This window comes from Athene cunicularia, assembly GCF_003259725.1.
Source record: "Athene cunicularia isolate RWA chromosome 1 unlocalized genomic scaffold, athCun1 chr1_part1, whole genome shotgun sequence".
In the NCBI taxonomy this organism is placed as follows: Eukaryota; Metazoa; Chordata; class Aves; order Strigiformes; family Strigidae; genus Athene; species Athene cunicularia.
The window spans coordinates 106,661,048-106,681,927 of NW_020799091.1; the positions used below are offsets into that span (position 1 = coordinate 106,661,048).

General features: G+C 38.3%; 2 protein-coding genes across 2 annotated transcripts in view; one reads left to right on the top strand and one right to left on the bottom strand.

Annotated features, from left to right (window-relative positions):
* Positions 1-25: 25 nt before the first annotated feature.
* HSPA13 (heat shock protein family A (Hsp70) member 13) lies at positions 26-7,774 on the top strand. The gene is made up of 4 exons (XM_026854763.1): positions 26-1,451; positions 2,352-2,565; positions 3,151-3,318; positions 4,863-7,774. Exons 1-4 carry the CDS (start codon positions 1,167-1,169, stop codon positions 5,528-5,530), a joined length of 1,335 nt encoding a protein of 444 aa, XP_026710564.1. The 5' UTR covers positions 26-1,166; the 3' UTR covers positions 5,531-7,774.
* A 2,511-nt stretch (positions 7,775-10,285) lies between these two features.
* Positions 10,286-20,880, bottom strand: part of LOC113479080 (multidrug resistance-associated protein 1-like) — a 41,470-nt gene continuing 30,875 nt past the window's right edge. Inside the window, exons 21-28 of the mRNA XM_026846734.1 lie at positions 20,622-20,821; positions 19,678-19,804; positions 18,185-18,286; positions 17,096-17,239; positions 16,284-16,442; positions 13,786-13,952; positions 12,582-12,776; positions 10,286-12,096 (exon numbers count right to left, since the gene is read on the bottom strand). Coding sequence (XP_026702535.1) covers positions 11,985-12,096; positions 12,582-12,776; positions 13,786-13,952; positions 16,284-16,442; positions 17,096-17,239; positions 18,185-18,286; positions 19,678-19,804; positions 20,622-20,821 — 1,206 coding nt within the window. The 3' untranslated portion in view covers positions 10,286-11,984. The remainder of the gene's footprint in view (positions 12,097-12,581; positions 12,777-13,785; positions 13,953-16,283; positions 16,443-17,095; positions 17,240-18,184; positions 18,287-19,677; positions 19,805-20,621; positions 20,822-20,880) is intronic.

The window sequence follows — 20,880 nt, forward strand, 5'->3', positions numbered from 1 at the left end:
GGTGCCCGGGGGGCGAGCGTCGGTGGGGCCGGCGGAGCGCTGGGGAGCCCCCCGGGTGCTCCCGCCCCCGGTGTGGCGGCGGCCGCCGCCGGGCAGGGCCCAGACGCCTCTCGTCACCGGCCTTAAGCGGAGGGCGCTGAGTACGGCTGCGTCGTGTGGCTGGGGCTCTTTCTGCCAGGGTATCGCTCCGGACGGGCTTTTTAGGATGGTGCGGGTGTGTCCTCCGTTTGGAAAGCCAAAGGGCTCAGTGGCTTGGTCCTGAGAAAGGTCTTGGAAGATTCATAGCCAGAAGTAAACCTGTGCTTTCTCACTTTGTTTGTTTGAAGCACAGCTGTGACCACTCTTCCCTGCTGGGAAAAAGAGCTTATTCGCTATGACATTTAAGCTATTTAGTTTTATTCTTGCGATTTTGTTTGTTTGGTGGTGCTTTTTTATCTTCTCTGAGGCGTTGCTTTATGTTAGTTTTTTGGTTTCTTGCTTTGTCGGTTGATTATATGTAAAATTAAAAAAAGCCCCAAAACCTACTCTGTACTTAAGCTACTCTGCTCCTTGATTTCAAGCAATAGAAAAGACTCAGGTGTGGGAAAGTGCTTTTTGGGAGTGATGACTGAAATAAGAGAAGTTAGCATGGGTACCTCCTTATTTCTAGACTTCTAGTGAAGTTGGAGGAGATCTTTGAATTGGGAATTTGTCATTTTGCTGTGATTTTGTGTGGCCTTATTAACTAGATGTCCCTTAGGGGTCATTCATAGGCAGTTCCCCCAAAGTATCATTAGCCTACAATCTTGAAGTACCTTGCAGAGAGGAAGAAAAAATATTACAGCATAGTGATTTTTTTTGGCTTTGCTGTACCTCTTGGGCTTTTCTAAATCAGTTTTTTAATTAATGACTAAGACTTTTGACTCTTCAAATCACTTTTTCTCGAAATAAGAGACCTGAATTTGGTGGTCTTTGAAGAAGTTAAAAACTAATCAGGTAGCTGAATAGGCTTCAGAGCGTGAAATAAAACTGCATGAGGGGTAATATATAATACTGTGTAATTTGCATTGACTTCTAGGTTTGCAGCAGTAGATACTCTAACCCTATTTTTAAAAAAAATCTGTGTTTCAGGTTCAGCTATTCTGGCTCTCTTGTTAGCTGGCTATCTAGCACAGCAATATTTACCAATGCCTACGCCGAAAGTAATTGGGATTGACCTTGGCACAACTTACTGCTCTGTTGGTGTCTTTCTTCCTGGAACAGGGGAGGTGAAGGTTATTACAGATGAAAATGGGCACAAGAGCATACCAAGTATAGTCTCTTTCACAGAGAGAGGTGTGTATGTAGGATATGATGGCCTAGAACTGGCTGATTCAAATCCTCAGAACACCATATATGATGCAAAAAGGTTCATTGGGAAAATCTTCACTTCAGAAGAACTGAAGAGCGAAAGTAGCAGGTATCCCTTTAAGGTGAGTAGCCATCTTCAGTTCTGTCCAAGCACTAAACTATAGACACTTGAAATAGCTTACAACAAGGTGACCCACTTGTCTGACCTTGAGTCATTTGGATAAATCTGATAAGCCTGAACACTGTAAGAGGTATTCAGAGAGGGGAGGAGGAAACAGCTGTGGAAGTTGCCTACTTCTGTGTGAGAGCTGATAGTAGAGGACAGGGTCCTCTAGAAAATCACTGTGCAGTGTGTTTCTGGATAACCTTCCAGCACGTTCTCCTTAAAGTATAAATTTCAACTTGAAATTCTAATTGTGCTTTCTGAAACTTCACTTTTCCCCTGAGATTTAAAAAAAAAAGACATCTTGCATTTTTTCCCTAGTGCTTTTTTAGTGCTTACTTGACCAGCAGCAGATCTTGAAAGCTGCTTTTTAAAAAAAAAGTACTGTGTTGATTTAGCATGGTGCAGTATTTTCTGAAAAGAGACAGATTTTCAGGTACTACAAACAGTTTTTGAGCTCTTTACTTGTCAAGAGAAGCTGTTCCAATACCAATCAGTTAGCTTCCTTTCAGAAAGAACCTACAGGAGGCTTTATCAGTAGGGTAAACCTTACGAATAAAAAGCAGTACTTTTATCTTTGAATGTGGCATTGAAGTTGAGTACATGGTTGCTAGGTCTTATTTTTTTAATGTGTCTCACCTGGGCAAAGTGGTTGTCACTACTTTGGATAATACTCAGACCCCTTAAGTGGCATGTTTTGCATAATATTCGTAGTCGAGGAATAAAAATGATTGAGGAAGCGACAAAAGCACATTCTTATTTTTCCAGAATAAACAGACTATATGCAAATAAAACATTTGGTGGGAGAACATAAGAAAAAGACTTCCCACCTGTGGGTTGTATTGCTTTTTCTTCCTAGATTTTCAGCAACAATGGATCAGCTGAATTTTCTGTGACAATTAATGAAACCTTTCACATCACTCCAGAGCATATTGGCTCTCAGCTGCTACTGAAATTGAAGAGAATGGCAGAGGACAATCTTGGCATGCCCATTTCAAAGGCGGTGATCTCTGTGCCAGCAGAGTTTGATGAGAGGCAACGGAATTCTACCATTAAGGCAGCTAACCTTGCAGGTGATGTCTCTTTATTCCAGCATTTTTCTATGAAACCTTCAGGTCAGTTTCACTAACAGTGATGTCTTTGGGGCAGATATAGAATCAATGATTGAGAACTTCAGAACAGTTTTTTGTTTTTTACAGACCACTAAGAATTGTGAGGAACAGCAGAGAACTCTTAGGTACTGACAGGTGCAGCTGACTAATGCCAACATAGATAGCTAGAAGAAGTAAGTTTTACTTCAGGGGGAATTGTCTTGGTAATCTCCAAATAAAGAGACTATCCAGAGCACCCTTGGACAATTTAAACAGAAATAGAACATGTGAAATCTCCTTGGCAAGGTTTCTCTGGAAGAAATGTATTTGGGCAAATCATGGTTCATGAGTTCACCCTGACGCTGAAGTAGTACTACTTTAGGCTTAAATAAGAAGAGTTCATTGAGTATTATTGCTTAGAAAATTATTTTCTTTAGATCTGGCATCTAACTTCAAGGCCTTTGGTTAAAAAAAATGAAATGACTAATGGTAAATGTCATTATGATGTGAGAATTGCAGTTTTCTGAAGTGTATCTGACTGTTACTTGGGATTTTTGCTCTTTATAGGGCTAAAAATTTTGCGAGTAATCAATGAACCCACAGCTGCAGCTATGGCTTATGGACTCCACAAAGCTGATGTGTTTAATGTTCTGGTAGTGGATCTGGGTGGAGGAACTCTGGATGTGTCTCTGTTGAACAAGCAAGGAGGGATGTTCCTCACACGGGCCATGGCAGGTGAGAAAAATGCTTTAATTTCTCAGGGAGGGGCGGGGGGAGGAAAGGTGCACCTAATGTCACCACTAGAAGGGCTCTTTAAAACATACCAGCCTTGTCACAAAGTGTTCTCCAAACGTGTTCTCAGCTGCTTTTCATGCAAAATTAGGTTTGTGACTGGCTTCAACAATTAAGATAAATTCACAGGTTTTGGCTGACTCAAAGGAGTAAGCTGTGGTTTCATTTTACCCATGGCTATTAACTTTTGTGCCCACTAGTAAAGTGCTAGTGGGTATTACAATTACTTTGACTGTGCTTTTGGGGGCTGGAGGTGGTACAAATCTGTTACCTTTGTCCAAAACGGAAATACTGGCGAATCACTGACCAGTGCTTTAGAGCACCTTGCCTTGTGTTTGGCTCCAGTTCGGTAGGGCAGGGTTTGGGAGTGTGCATGCTGCTAACCCAGAAGTAAGTTTTCTGATATATATGTGCCAGAGTGATTCATCACTTGGAAAAGAGTTCTGGCAGTGATATTTGGTAAAACTAGTGAATACACAACTGCTTTTCAGGTGACCTGGATTCAGACCGGTCTGAGATGCCATGCTAACTGTTTGCATTGCCTTCGGTGAACAAGTTTTGGTGTGAGCTGCTGCTTAGTCCAATAAGAGTGGAACAGCAAGAAATAATCAGCAGATTCATTTTTCTTTATTTAGGTTGAGGTCCACTAAGTGAATTCCTGTTTTCAGTCGAAACAAAACAGTGGAAACTTTGAGAGTTTTGTTCCACACAGATGAAAATCTGCAGGCCATTTTTTTTTTTTAACTCTGAATGGAAAGTCTGAACAATCATTTGAAGTTTTGCAAACGTGGTGCAAGAATAATCTTGCAGTAGAAATTGTTTATACACTTTTTTCTTTCTCTCGCTCTGAAGGCTAATGTAAGATATACCTGTTAATAGAGCTTGAAATGCTTTGCTTATGTATTATCACTTTCTTCTGCTTTTGGCAGGGTGTGTACATATACTTAAGTAGAATGTAGTTTTTCATGTGGGTGCATGAAGACATTGAATAACTTGAAACTGTTAAAACAGTAATCACAGTAAATGTGTATTGTGGAAGTGTTAAGAGAAAAATCCATTCTAGGCAGAGAAAGAAATTTAAAACTGGGAATTTTAGCTGGAAAAACAATTTGTTGTGAGGGATTGCACTTCAGTTATAGGGTTCCAGCTAGAAATTTATTATGTGCTTTCTTCTATAGAGAATACCCCTGAGTTAACAACTACTGCTTTTTTGTTACTGTGTAGCAGAGCATTTCCAGGAGAAAAAAACACTGAGGGGGTAGATTCTAAAATAGTTGCTAAATAAGAATCTGGAAACTACTATCCATCGTGTTTTCTTCAGTGAACGACAATTACTCCTGCAGCTCTGTGAGCTCTTGTGCTGTGCTTATAGTCCTGGTGTTATTGCTCTGGCCCTTGAGCACATCTTCCAGTAAAGGAGAAGATGCATGCTGCTTTCTGAAGCTTTGGAGGTGACCTGTCTGATGCCTTCTATTCTGATGTTTCAGGTAACAACAAACTTGGAGGACAGGATTTTAATCAGAGGTTGATGCTGTATTTATATGATCAGCTCCATCAAACGTATGGTTCTCTGCCAACAAGAAAAGAAGAAATACATCGCCTTAGACAGGCTGTGGAGGCAGTTAAATTAAATCTGACTGTACATGAGGCAGCTACACTAAGGGTGTTACTGACTATGCCAGAAAGGAAGCTTACAGAAGAACTTCCAGAAAGTGAGGTAAAAACAAACACTGTGCTGAAAGGCAAGCTTTCACAAAAAACAGATTTGAGAAATCTTGGGGACACTTCAAAAGTAGAGAACAACTTTATCAAAGTTGTGTTTGAAATGGAAATCTCTAGGAAGCTTTTTGAAATGTTAAATGAGGACCTTTTTGAGAAGATTCTTGTGCCCATTGAACAAGTGCTGAAGGAAGGCCACCTACATAAAGCAGAAGTGGATGAAATTGTGTTAGTTGGAGGTTCCACCCGGATTCCTCAAATCCGTAAAGTTATTCAGGATTTCTTTGGAAAGGAACCTAACACCTCTGTAGATCCTGATCTAGCAGTTGTAATGGGCGTAGCTATCCAAGCAGGGATCGTTGGTGGGTCCTGGCCTCTTCAAGTCAGCGCTATAGAAATTCCTAATAAGCATTTACGGAAGACTAATTTTAACTGAAATTCTTGCCCATTGTATTCCATCTCTCCAAAAGTGTACTCTGATGGTGCATACTTAACCTATCTGGCAGGGGAGCCTAATCTTAGTCATATTATATTAATTTTGCAAGGTTTTTGCTAGGTGTTACTGGACACTTAACTGTATTAAAGCTAGATGTTACTTTAAAGGTACGAGTGACTTCTGAAGTTCTGAGGTATCCTGTATTTGCTTGTACATTGGATATTGGGTGAAAATGCTTGTGATGACACAGCCACATTTTCTTGCTAAATTTTATTAGCAGATCCTGAAGAGGTGTATGTTTAAAATACAACGGGAGTGTGACCAAAGGTTAGAGGTACTGTGGTATGGTACTGTAGGTGTTCCCAGGTCCAATATATTTACTTTTGAAGAATGTGAAGCGGTGTTAACACACTTAGCACTAGCAGTGTTGATCTTAAATTTATTTATTAAATAGAGTCATTTGAGCATTTAAGCACCTTTTTAAAAGGCATGTTGCAGCTTGAATGAGACTTACGCATTCATGTGATTCTTCTGCTGTTCATAACAGCATAAAGGTATTACTGAGGCGATATGAAAAATTGTCTCGTATTTCAGCCGAACCATCTTAAAATGTAGTTCCTTAGTGTGTCTCCAAGGGCTTACTTCCTGATCTGGCTTTGATGGTTCATGCACAGGTGCTGCTGTCATACCACTTGATGTTCTCCACAGAGAACAAGGGCATATCCCTGACTATTTATACCTCCCCCTGCCTTCTTTGAAAACTGCAGTAATTTTATGTATCTTAAAGCCACACCTTTGTATCTTCCCTTGAGTTTGACCAACACGATTTTTGTTGTTGCACATCTACAAGTGTGTGATGTCTTTCCCCTGGAGTATCCCAGACTACTGTTCTCAGGGAGAAAGCGTGGGACAGAAGGGACTGCCAGGATGAAGTCTAGTTCCCGTAGTCCTAGTAAATGAAAATTCACCCAACTGTTTTGTACTTTTTGGCTTGTATCTCTGGTTTAAGTTTTCTCAAATCCCCATGCTAAACAACGTAGATCAGATATTGTAGCTGTTATTTTGGGGAGAAAGCAGTGTGTGTAATGCAGGATTTGAGATGGCACATTTTAAAACTTTATTTTAGGCAAATAGTTTGCTACACAGCTATCTAGCAAATGCTTAAGAAGAGAAAAAAAGTAAGCTGAAAAAAAATGGTGGCAATTCTGCTCTCTTTAGAGTTAAATCAATATTTAAAGGCCAGTTTAATTCTTTTATCTGTGTAGAACTTCCTACGATGAAAATACTTCATTTGGGTAAGACTGGCTTTAACATCCATCAAGCCAGTCTTAATCAGGTAAGTGTAGTTAACAGGTGGTTCTGAGCATTTTTTTGTTTTCCAGAATAATTTTGTTTGTATTAAGCTTGCCAAGATAATATGTGGGGCATAGATTTATTGTCTAACCTATGACTATATTAAAGTAGGCTGCTTACTCTCCTGGCAGTAGGCCTGATTTATGGCACTGCCATAAATCAGCTGTGCTGATTCAGCTATTTGCATAGCTATTGTCTAAACATATCTTTCAAGTAATCTAATTAAAAACCTCTTAAACTCAATCACAGTTGCACACACAAACATTCCATCAGCATTGTTTAACTTCACAGAAGATTCCCAAAATACTACTAACATCTGTTTAATTTCCCCGAGTTGAAAACCAAAGTGATTTTATTTGAGGATTTTTTTTCCTTTGTAACTTTGGAAGTGACCCTGTCTAAGTCTATGTAACTTTTAGTAACTAAAACTCTAGTGTTGAAAGAAGTGCCTCTTCAGTGAAATCACAGATGAATGCCAATATATAGTACAGTTCTTGTACACAGTTGCTATCTGGGGCCTTTGCTTTGCAGATATAAGTATCTATTTAATTCAACATATTCCAGTATCTTTGGAGTCACTGTGGCCTTTCCTTCTGCCCTGCTGTAAATTCATCTCAAAGTCTACTGGAGTTACAGTAGGTCTTTAGTATTTTTTTTTTTAATGCACTGTTTAAAATGAGCAGATCACAGTGAAGTTAAACTGTTAGAAGCTTTTTGCAATTTTGGGACATTAGGTAGGAGTGTGGGCATAACTTTTAACTGTTTAACTCTTAATGCAAATAAATGAAGAACTCTTTTTTTCTTTTGCATACTCCTTCACTCTGAAGGAGTTAAATCTCCATCAGTGTTAATCTGGGAAATGTAAGGGAAGGGTGAGTTGTTTACTTGTTTTAAAAAAAAAAAAAAAAATCACAAGAGGGTATTTATTCAGATTTCTATACCGATGATTATTTTTTTTTTTGAGAAGCTACTGTACATTGGGTATCTCACAATGCATCCTTATTTATTAAATTACTTTTCTGAGTTCTGCAGCCAGGTTATTTATTTTGTATCTTTTTGATTTTAATACTGTATTTTGGCACAAACCCTTGAATTTTAATAAGTCCACTGTACTAAGTGGATATTTCCAGGTATGCGCATGTGCTGCTAACCAAAAGTCTCTCTTTAAACAAATTGATATTTGAAGGCTGAAATCTTTCTGCAAATAATCCTTGAAATCTGAGTATGGTTGCCTGTGGTGTTCGGTGTGTAACAAATTTATACTGCTAAAGTTTGTTTTGCAAGTTGAAATTCTGAAAGTATAAAATGTCTCAACAATTGTATGTTCCTGAATTGTTTCCAAGTGCAAATGATGAAATGCATTTTATAAATAACCTTTTAGAATGTTTTTAATAAAAGCAGTTTCTGACCCCTGGACATGTCTTGTTTCAGTTTCTCGGAAATACTGTAACAGCACTTAACTTCCTTAGGAGGTTAGAGGATGAGGTTGTAATCCCTCAATTTGCCAAGGGATTGCTACACCCTGGAGTAACAGATATTCTCTGGGAAGTGGTACAGAGGAGTGTTAGGGACTGGGGTGGGAGGGGAAAAAACCTCTTATCCTCAGGCTGCACTTTGGTGTGGAAGAATGGAGCCAAGAAGAAAAGTGCACGTTGATACAAAGAAAAGCAAGGAATGATTGAGACAAAGGAAGAAGCACTGGTCCAAGGGGGTGGTGAAATCCTTGCTCCTCTTGCGAGTGGGAGCACTTCTATGTTTAAGCTACTTGTGCCCTGCCTGCTAGATCACAGGATGGGGGGCAGAAACAGACCCTTCCTTGCACTGGTCAGCAGCCAGAGGGAGGATGGATGTGGGGAATGGTCCCCAGCCTTCACCCTCCACATGCTGGGAACAGGTTGATGCAGAATATGAGCAAATGTGATTTTTTGAAAAGTTGCAGGTAGGGAAGCTTACTCAGTAGGTTCCAACTTGTCAGTATTTCCAGCTGTGAGATGATTTCTACATGTGTGTCATCTTGAGCTTTGGGCTGGGAAATGTAAGGTCTAGAGAGCCTGAACAATGATGGTGTTTCATAAATGAAACTTTTAGTCCAGAATCTTCACAGATGACTTCTGCCCAGAAACAGCCAGAGAAAATGCTACGTTTGCAAGCCTCTTGCTTCCCCCATGCAAAAGCTGTGATAACCTTCCAACCTTCCTCCACCAGACAGCAACCAGCTATGGCAGGCACGAGGCAGAAATGTGTATGTTCCTGTGAGGGAAAGGAGGGCTTTCCCCTCGACTTCTTTCCAGCTTCTCCTGTGATAGTGCCAGGAAAGTGAAGAGCAAGGACTAGAAGCAGGGCTGGGGGAAGTGGCACCTGAGAAGATGGTGGTGCCTCTGGGATTTTTGAATGCGGTGGAGAAGGAAGTTGAAGCAGACCATGGGCAGGTTCTGCTCCATGTTTCTCCTCGTGAAAATGAAAGAGTCCTGGTGCCCTTCTGAGCCTCACTCTCACTTTAGACTCTGCCCTTGTACCCCATCTGTCCCACCCTTCCTCTCCCTAACCCAAGCAGCTTAGCTGGAAAAGGAAGCCAAGCAATAGCTCCTCACAGGGATGAACAGTTGGGTCCCTCATACTGTCTCCAACCAAGTGAAGGTCATCTGCCCAGGCAGAAGACCCTGGGAGTAAAGCCCCAAAGACCTTCTGGGGAGTCTCAGCAGTTAGTGGCCCACGTGGGGCAGAGCTGTTTGGGGGGGGTGGGTGCCTATGAGTAGCCCCACAGGATGAGGCTGGGACCTGATCCCCAAATGCCACAGAGGCATAGGAGAGTTGCTTTTTGGAGGAGAAAGTGCAGGAGAGGCGAGGTATGTGCTGACCAAGATGATGACATGGGTTCATTGGTACTGTCAAGGGAGCCTGCTGGTGACAAAGCCTGAATTAATAATGAAGTTGAGGCAGCCAAGTGGTCCCTCTGTTTCTTAAGAGTGTCTTTGACATCAGGTGTCTGAGGAGAGTAGAGGCTGCAGACCCTGGGTGATGTTCTTACTGCAAAACTGCCTTTTCCTGCCTGCCTTACACTTGTTGGATGGTTTACTTTGGTAAGATACTGCTGCATGAAAACATTGGAACATATCATGCTACTTCTGCCTCCACTGCATCTCCTTTTTTCAAAGTGTAACTATATGTGAGGACTACAGATAATATATACATATGCTGAAAGAGAAGGAAAGTCTCTTTGGCTTTTTTGACACTAATCCACCATTTTCTTTTCTCTCAAACTTTGCATTTATTCAGCCTGAAGCTTTTCCTAACTGTGGTCTGAAGGTAATCTGAAGCCGTAAGACTATGTCAGCCCACCAGTAAGCACAGAAAACCCTCCTCCCCATAAATTAAAAAAAAACCCCAAAAAGTAAAAATTAGCATGCAGTGGTGCAGCTCCTCCTATGATTGTTTTCTCTGGACCTTGCAAAAAGGGTTGGTCTCTGAGGTACTGAAGACTACCTCCCCTAGCCCTGTGCATTAAACTTATTAATCAGTTTAGGAATGGCACTCACTTCAGTCTTTTCCAGCTCCTCTGCAAGACTTCCAGGTAAGGGTGGGCTTGGAGGGGAGTATGCAGGTAGGGAAGGGACAGGGACAAGGTTGGGGGAAGGGGAGCCCCAGATTAGCCTGCCTGTGGCACTTTGATACGAGGCAGGTAAATGTTGGCATGAGAAGGTTCTGCTCTGTGGGAAAGGTACTGTTGGCCTCCCTTGGGGGAAAGAGGAGGAAAACCGATGAAAAGCAGAAAGCTGTTCTCTCTCCTGAGAAACATTCTGTCACACCAGTCTCTCCAGGACTTTCAGAAGGCAATAGTTACTTGGGCAGGGCTGTTCTTAGACTAAAATAATTATAAGCTTCTAATAGTTTTGTGCAAGTGATAAGTATATTTAGTTAAACAAGATAGCACTCTGATCTTAATGTAGAAAACAGGCTTTCATTTTTACCTTCAGAAAATGATGGAGGAATCATTCACTGTAGTAGAATCACATCTTTGAGGAACTCTCTTCAGAGAGCCTCCACCCTTCTCACCACCTTTCTAAAACAGCAAATATGGTTTGCTTGCTATCAGGAAAGAAATTAAGATCTTACTTGATATTAACCAGGTGTCAATATTAGAGCAATATAACACGTCTGTAGCCTGAAACTGTATGTACTTTGGGGTTTTTAATTTTTTTAAAAGCAATCAATGGGGATCTTCTCTTAGTTTCTGAAGATTGCAGTGAATGAGTTGGTATTAAATTTGAAGAGTTTTAAGAACTGTAATAAAAATGAAAATTTATGTGACCTACAGAAGCATAGGCATGTTTAACTGAAACATTCAATAAATGCACATAACTTGTCCTGCTGCTGTAATTAGTATTGAGGTTTGCATTAAGATATACTAGCAAAGAGATAGATGCACCTGACTCTATTTTTCTGGGATTCTTTTACAATGTGATTCTGTAATGCTCAATTAGATACAAAAGACATGATTTTCACTTATTTGAAATAATTTTTCAGTTATTCAGAAATCACAAGGTCAAAAAGAAAAATTAACTATGTGGCAAGTTTATAGCCTCAAAAATTACCTAAGTATAGATGCCAATATGCACGTCCTAAAAATCAGCACCAAGTGACATCTGCCTGTATGTCCACACAATAAGCAGTTTTGGTATTTTATGGATTTGCAATCACAATAAGAATGTATTAACTAAATGGGCATAATGTCAGAGCAACTAAATACTTTTTTTAAAATTAAAACCAGTGTATGAGCAGCAAGATTTATTTTTCAATCAGTCTTTACTAGTGGAACAGTTAAAATATGCCATGAAAATTACCGCTTCATTATGTTGTTCTAGTGTCAATATGATCAAAATAAGTGATTTGTATAAAAACAGAAAGTTATTTTAAGAATCTTGATCAATATATATAGATTGTAGTAAACAGCAATGCTGCAAGGAGGTTTTGAGTAAGCTAGTTATTTTATATGGAATACAAATAAAATATTCCATATATATGTGGAATGCCAGACACCCCTTAAGTGTTTACTGGAGTAAGGAATTCTTATCTTCATTAAGAATTCCGTCCTTAATTTTCTTTATCTCCTTATGCCAGCCTCTGCAATCATTTCAGAAAAGGCACCTCTTCGCTGTAACAAATTATGTGGTGTATCATATTCTAGAATCCTTCCTGTGTCCAGAACAAGCACTCTACAATGCAAAAGCAGAAAGATTACAGGAGAAGAAAAATCAGCTCTTCAGCAATATTTTCCATTCCCAATACAGATAGGCTACTCTTATTTAGAAGACATATCATCACACTAGGTAATTCATTGGCTTCTAAAGCTAGGAACTCCTATATTTAAAAAAGTGTTTTGAAAATGGCATTTTTGCTTAATTGGTAAAAATGCTACAGTCCAGTCCATTTACTCTACAGAATCAAGTGATCTTAATAGTAGCTTATACCTGTACCTTAGAAGGAAAAATAGTAAATTAATTCTGTAATTAGAAGGGAAAAACAGAACACAGGTTATTGATATTTAATATTGATGCTCAAGGCTTTTGTGATACCTTGTACTGTACAGATACAAAGATACTAAGGTAAAAAGTTGGAGTGTAAAATTTAGTAAGTCTGAAAGCCGATGCATTTAAAGGAAGCCATTTATTTTTAAAATGGCTTACCAAAACTTACTTACCTCTCGGAATCCATGACTGTATGTAACCTGTGGGCTATAGTTAATACTGTGCAGTTGTGAAACTCTCTCTTAATGGTGGACTGCACCAGGTTATCCGTTTCCATGTCAACAGAAGCTGTTGCCTCATCTAGGACCAGGATTTTTGTCTTTCGTAGCAAAGCACGGGCCAGACAGACCAGCTGTCTCTGCCCAACACTGTTAAAAATACATTTGAGAAGGTCAGGTCAGGCACACTGAGGAAGGGGAGAACAATATAAAGCTGCTGATTTCTGTGGAGCCTGTCTGTTCTATTGTTTTTAACAACACATTATACTTCTGAAAAGACTAGTGAAATATGTTCACCTTGTTTTGGAATTTTTGATTTCTTCTTGCTCAGCATACCAGTAGGTATGACTCAAACACCTGTGGCTGAACTTGTAATGTAAACCTAGTCTTGCCTTCAGTTTCTATATTAACATTATAACGGGGACTCTGAATAAACCAGATTATAAAAATTGGTTTAGCATTCAATGTTCAGTGTAAAAGTCTGGATACTCCTATATATTAGATGCCTCCTGAAAACTGCCTCCTGAAAATGGTCTGTCAAAAACCTTCAAGCTGATATTCAATACATTCCATTTAAAAACTGCCCCTCTCCTGCCAAAAGCTTCAGTATTTGTCTCCTAGATCTTAGAGTCCTTTCATTTCAAGTGTCATCCTCCTTACATAACTATGGGTTAATGTTTTACAGGAAAAAAATGAGTTGCTTTGCCTAAGCAAATAAAGCAAAGGAATAAGCTCTCTGCAGTTTTGCCTTCTTTCCAGGTTTGGTGAGGTTTTTTTGTTGTTGTGTTTTTGTTTTTTTTTTCTTTGCTCCATTTTCTCGCGGTTTTTAAGATTTAAATAAATGAGCACTTTTCTATCCAAATCTAATTATGTGGTGCATGAGCTGTCCCCCACCTCTGATTCCTTTACACCTACTCATATACTTTAGCTGACAACAGTCTTCTTCCTTGGCTTACCACACAGCATAGGCCACAGGACTTTACACTGTTGTGACCACTTGGCCACCTCAAAGAAACTTGTACTACCAGAATATATCTACTTAGAATGATGGGAGAAGCATAATTTTATACTGATGCTTTCTCAAGGAAATTCTCTGGCAAGAACACATAGTTTTACAGTACCAGAAAGTAACTGCAATAGCACTTTCTTGTTTACGTACCTGAGATTTTCACCACCTTCTGAAATCTCATGAAGGAGCTTCTTTGGGAGTGACTGGACAAAATCCTTTAGGTCACATAGTTCCAGTACCTCCCACAGTTCAAGATCAGAGTGTTTTCCAAGTGGATCCAAATTTGACTGCAGTGTCCCAGAAAACAAAATGGGCTCCTAAATAACAGCAGAATGTGAGTCCACAGTTCCAACACAAACTGAAAGCAGTCTGCCATAAATTCTTACATTAACATAGGGAACTGAGACAAATAATTTTGGAAATGAAGGTTTTCAAGGGAAATTGTAACACTGTGAAGCTGATGAATGAAAAGACAAAAATCATGTGGGATCTCAGTGTATTCAGTTCTTCATTAAGGTGAAGTATGCATTCTCTGTGCTATTGGTTCTGTGGCTGACCAAAGACCTGCCCAGCACCTGGAAACTGCAACAACATATGAATTATTACTAGTGTCAGGTTTGTGAAGCACTGGATACTACATTCATGAGCACTGTTAAGAAAAATTAGAAGGATATAAGTCAAATATTCTTAATGTCCTTAGGAAAGGTGACATACTCAGCAATAAGAACAAAAGCATTTATTGCATAAATGAGCATCACTAGTTTTTCACTAGCACTGAATACAGCAGGAAATGTCTAGAAAAGTACACATATACTGGTACATGCCAGGATGTATGTGGGTCACATCCAGCACTTAAAACTGTAGAAACAAGTATTCAGTAAAGTCTAAACACTTTTTTTTTTGGATACACAAAAAGGCCTTTTACTTAAAAAGGCCAATTTAAGAAGTCAGTACTTGACAACATGCAACTTGACAAACCTACATAGATTTATAAATGGAACTGATATTTTAGAGGCAGTGAACAGACACCTTGACTATGCAGAGACAGTGGCTGTGACTCAATAGGTAGACTGTAAAAGGCTAACAACATTCACTAGCAAGTTACATGCAAGCACAACAGTGACAATTTTGAGGTAGCTAGGTGACCAGAAAGGACTGTTGAAATGTTATGAGATCTCATGCATATTCTTCATTTAAACTTCATGTTATTTGCATTAGAACATTGTTAAATAACTTGCAAATCTAATATGACTTTTAAAAACAGTTTGTATGAGATATAGTTGACTGATCTGAAAAAGTATGTGCACACTGAAAGTTTTGGTATCATGGCATGCCCTTTTTTCTGTCCCAGACTTTTATCTTCATCCAGCTCCATTCTCCCAACCTACTCAGTTCAACACTCCTGACTCCACCTACTCTCTACCAGCTCCAGTCTCCATTTTTCCATCCTTCCAGTTCTAGTTTCCTTGACTGATGCCAACTTGTTAGTTTGCTGAACTTTCCCGTACCTCTCTCAATATACTCCACCCACAGTAAATCAGACCTTCAACTGCAGTTGAGAAAATACTTTACAGCTGTCAGATGTTGTGCAGATTCATAGACTATTAACTGCTTAAAACAAGAAAAATGTTAAAATTTGGTTTAGTATTGTCATTTCTGACCAAAAGTATATAAGAAACTGAAAATTTATCATTCCCCTGAGCAAATATATTTCTCAGAGGAAAAGCAGCCAAAAATTTGAAGGAATATATACTTTTTTTTTCTATTCATCTCAGTCTTGGAAAGACTCAAGCTATTTTGGTTTAAATAGTAGTCTCGTCCCCATGCAGTCTATGGTAGACACACAGAGGAAATATTACCAAGTTCCAGAAAAGCTAAGGAAAGAAAATAGACCTTCCTTTGGAAAGTGTCAGAATAATTTTTTATAAGTGATGTTAACATCACCCATGCATAAAAATTGTTTTATGAATGGCATTCAGGGAACACACAAGTGTTCAGGTGACGATTATATTTGTGTTCTAGTCTTTATTTTATACTAGAGCATTTCAGCGTAAATCAGTTTACCAACATGAATACAATCCTAATGATATGTGAACAAATCTTGAGTCTCCTGCCCTGTTCTGAAAAAAGCAGGGACAGCTTTACATGACACACCATAGCAGATTAATTTAATTTATTCCCTACACTCTTCAGACATAATTAGAGTTGTTTTAAAATATTTTTGCCTTCAGGTGGGACTTGAAAACACCATATGTAGCTATACACATACAGATTCTGGAGAACATGAGTTATTCTAGCTAAGACTGTTAAATTGAACTTGGCATAAGAAAATCTAATGTCATAATTGTGGTCTCCCTGTTTTGAGGCTTCCATATAATTGCCAACATGAGGTTGTGACATTTTTCAGGATAGCATTATGCCAGCAGTACTGAAGATTACTGTCTAATCAAAGAGCTTAGATTCTAAAGAATTTAATTCTAAAACTTGATAGGCCATAACAGAGCCTGTTTTCAAAGATCAGTAAAATTCTATTGGAGTTTTATGCCTCTGTCTCTTGGCAGCCTGTGGACTTTGGGGAAAAAAAAAAAAAAAAAAAAAAAAGTCTTGTGTTATTCAAAAAAAATAGTTATCTCTAAAACACATCTCACCTGTGGAATAATGTTAAGATTTCCACGTAGGTCATGGAGTCCAATAGATGATATATCAATTCCATCGATAATTATTTTGCCTTCAGATCCCTCTAGAACTCTAAACAAGCAATTTGTGAGTGTTGATTTACCAGCTCCCGTTCTTCCAACAATTCCAATCTGAAACAAAAAGTTTTCTGGTAAAGACTATAACTTTCCATGCTACAGATTCTATATGAAAAATGATTAGTGAATTCATTTTCAACTTTCAGTTCAAAAGTTCAGTTTCTTTCACCAACATGGGTGGATAAAACTGTTTAAAACTCAATTTTGGAAGAGGTGACTCAATCACAGCTCTCCCTCAGAAGCTGTATGGCCGATGCCTGGTTCAGGAGGAATCCTTTCCATTCCCCTTCCCTTTTGTCCAGCACTCCACAGCTCAGACCAATGACTCCAAACTAGGTCTCATCTGCTGTTCCTTGATATCAAACCCAAAGCTGATTAGCACTAACCTGGCAGTGTATTTCTCTACATAAATATTCAGCACAGTGTCCAAGAGGCTTAATTTCAAATTTGGAACTTCCTTAAAACTGCCAAATTCATAAAACATTATCTTACTTTCTTACAGGGATAAGAATTTCCACACAGCAGGAAAAATATTTTTCCTTTACTCATTTGTCTTTTTTTTAATGTCTTATCCACTTAACATCTTCCCTATTCAACACCATCTGGCTGTATCTAGTATTGGAGCCTCCTCATATGAAATGTTTTTAAAGTAAAAGTTGGGAAACAGATTTTTATACCTCTGATTTATTTCTTATTACATACAGTACCTTCTCTTTGCTCTGCGTCTGAAAAGAGACATCATTCAGGGCTAAACCAAGATCCTTCCCGTACTGAGCCTTGTAATTAATGAACTCTATTATTCCTTTATCGGGCCACCCCACTGGTGGTCTTTTTGGCATTATCCACGGTTCCTGGAATTAAAACCATTGGTATTAAAGAATATGACAGTAAAAGTGTTACAAGTTAATAAAAACATTAGAAAAAAATGTATATATCTTCAAAATCTCACCAGGTTTAGGAAAATTCCAATGCAATATAAAGTGAAAGAGAAGTTACATTCATGAACACTGGGCAGAAACTTTCCAACTGGGTTTTTTAGGGTTTTGGTTTGGGGGGGGGTGTTTAACAACATCTTATACACTGATTTAGAAAAGTAAACTCAGTTTAACTGGGTAGTTGCTAATAGTCTGGTACCTGTTCCACCAATTGACAAGACCAGAATTTAATCTGATGCCTAATCTCCCAGATATTTAAAATACATATTTTATGAGAAACAGTTTGCTTTAATGAGTAGGAGAGAACAGGAAGATGTGAACAAAAGTTAAGAAGCATAAACATGGGGGAAGGGTAAAAGAGAACAGAGAAGTGGAAGTTAGTCTTGTTTCCGAGACAGACCACAGCTCTTATGCCTCCGTACTTGACATGGGCACTACTTTCAGAAAAGCATATCACCGAGGCAAACTGGTTTGAAACAAATGTCTCTCCAGACATGAGACGAGTAACAGTTAGGGGTCTGACAGGCCTCTCTTCCTCTCTTCTGCTCTTAAAATGTTCCTCTTAGTTGCACATAGCATGAAGAGTTCACCTGAGCTGTAGCTGCATTAGTCTTACTACAAAATCTTTTGCTATGAAGGATGCCAAGAAATTTACCGGTTAAAATAGGAACAAAACTGCATGAATATAAATGTAATAAGAAGCTACATTTTATTATCAATGTAAAAAAAAAAAAAAAAACAACCGGGGGGAGGTATTTAATAACAAATTAAAACCTGCTATTACCACTCACTAATATTAAAGTCAATCTAAGGTAGTCATTTTCTATGCACATAAATTAAATATTCAAGACAAATGCTCACCTCTTTATCCATTTTTGCATATTCACAAACTCTTTCAATTGAAACTGTGTTGGTCTCGATTTCACACGCTTTACGCACCCAGAAATTTAGACTCTGAATTATCTGGGGAAATAGTTGCATTGTAAAACGTAAAAATTTGACTTTAACAGAATACAGCATACCGATTTAAAAACTTAACCTGAATTTAATCATTAATCCTGGATCCTTAATCACAGAAGCAAAAAAGTGTACAGAAAATGATGGCACACCAAATGAACTATCACTTAGAAAATCACTGATCTCAGCGTTCCTCTGAGTACTTCTTGTCTGCTTTCAGACTGCTCAATGGCTACTGTAATTTTCACTAACATAACATCTCCCAAAATCTGAAAATACTTCAGGATCAACAGAAAGTGTACAGTAATCGTATGATATGCTTGAAAAGAAAAACATATATGGTTCATACTATTGGTACATTACTGCATGATTACCTAGTAAAGTAAGCTAGCAATACAGAACAGAGAATTTGTAATGGAGATTTGGTCTACCATGTCTACCAAATTTGCCATCTTCAAGCACTGGGAACATTTCTGCAGACAGAAGTGGTATCACTTCCATGGTTAAATATTCCCACTTCTATAGGAAAAAAGTCAGCCAAAAGAATTCTTAGAGTCAACCATTCTGAGATGCTGTATGTAACTAAATAAAGAATGGTGTCAAATTGACATCAGATGAAGGTGAAAAACTGTGCAGCACCTTTGAATGTCATCACCAACAAGTACATGATGATATAAAGGAGATTGTCCTATCTCTGAATAATAGAAAATTGAACTCTTGTGAGTTGAGGGTGCTGTGGATATGCCATAACAGGTAATTGTCTATATATTTTTGTATTTTTATTCATCAGTATCTGTCAGCTGTGTTTCTGAAGCACCTCAGTGAGAATCTGAACACTACCAGACTTCTACGCATCACAAGATTAAAGGAACTTTGATTCTTATTTTGTTTATAGATGATACTTAAGATTTATTTCAACTAGCAGCTTATCAATACTGTTTGCCTTACTTCAAAACACATTTCAAATGTGGCTCTCACCTATTACTTTTACAAGGACAATGTCAAAGTAAACGATTTTACCAAATTTTTACGTAAACATTCCTACATAACATTCAGTAAGTGAACAAGAACAAGAAAGCAAATATGAAGTTAAGTTGTATACAACTAGGCTTCTAACTTGGTTTAACGAAACATTTGAAAATTAACCATACCTAGTTTAATTAACTTAACTTATAAATATGTTTTAATAATTATTATTTCATCTAAATTTAGAAGTGGAAAATAATTAACATGAAGCTTCCCAAAATTAATGGAATTCAAAGGAAAACTCTGTTCTGCCCATCGGATTTAGTTTCATTGATGTCACCATGTATATTCACCTGCTCATCTTTATTGTATGTATCTTTCTCTTTTCATATGCAATGTGGTAGCAGCAAGAAATATATACTATTACTTACATTTAGAGCATAGGATATTGATAAACCCACTGTAGAAGAACTCACTGTATTTCCAGCCAATACTACAAACAATGCAGCAAAGAACACCATTAAATTTCCCAGAAATTCAAGCCTGACAGACAGCCATCTGTAGTAAATCAAGGCAAAGAAAAAAGTTAATTACCTATAAAATTTTTTATAGTATAGTGAATAAATTGCTAATATGTTTTTGCTGGTAATTGCAATTTACCCACTTTACAAAAGAGATAAGTACTATCATTCCCATTTTACAGATGGACAAAGGAAGGAATATGATATATCTTGAACTGGTAGCATTGCTAGAAACAACTCCCAGCTAGGGCTCTCTTCACTCCTCATATTGCTTTCTTTTCCTACTTTTCATGTCTGGAAAAGATTCAGGTATATGACTGCAAACCAGAACTGAAAATCCTCTCCTTACTAATCTCTATCTGTAACTGAACTGAATCACAAAGGAAAGAGAGAAAATGGAGTTACATCCTTAAACCCAAAATTCTATTCTCAAGACTACCTGGTGCATGTAGGTACAGACACGAGGTTACTTCCACATATAAATTCAATTTGTTCATGAACTTGTAAGAGGAACTGTTAGTTAAAATGTAGTACAATCCAAACTCATGACCTATTGGTAAACTTATTTTTTCAGTTTGGGTTTTGGGGTTTTTTTGTTTGTTTGTTTGGGGTTTTTTTGTTAAATTCTTATGCCAGGCAGCATATACATATTTTCTATAAACCGACTAGTTTCCGGTACATAAAGAAGAAATCATCTTAGTGCTTAAATGTAACGTATGCACTCATTACAAAGGGCAGTGGATAAATTGTTCTTGTCCTGTTTCTCAGTGGGTTTACTCTGACTAAAGGTAAACACTTAGTTGTGGAACTCTACAGAAGGTCTCAGTCACAGATGCAGAACTACTGTAAAGTACCTGTTTGAGATGACATTGTTGTAGAAGTAAACTAAGTTTTCATACACAACATAGTTATTTTTTCTAATGAATCTCTCTTGGTGGCCAAACGCTCGAATTGTTGATCGCCCTACAAGAGTCTCACTGAAGTGGGAAATCACAGGAGAATGCGATGCTCCTGCTAGCCGTCGAATTTGCCGTGAACTCGCAATGTAGTGTCGCTAATAAGAAAGTACAGACAGACCAGACATTTTAAGTTGCTACAGCTTCTTTTACACTG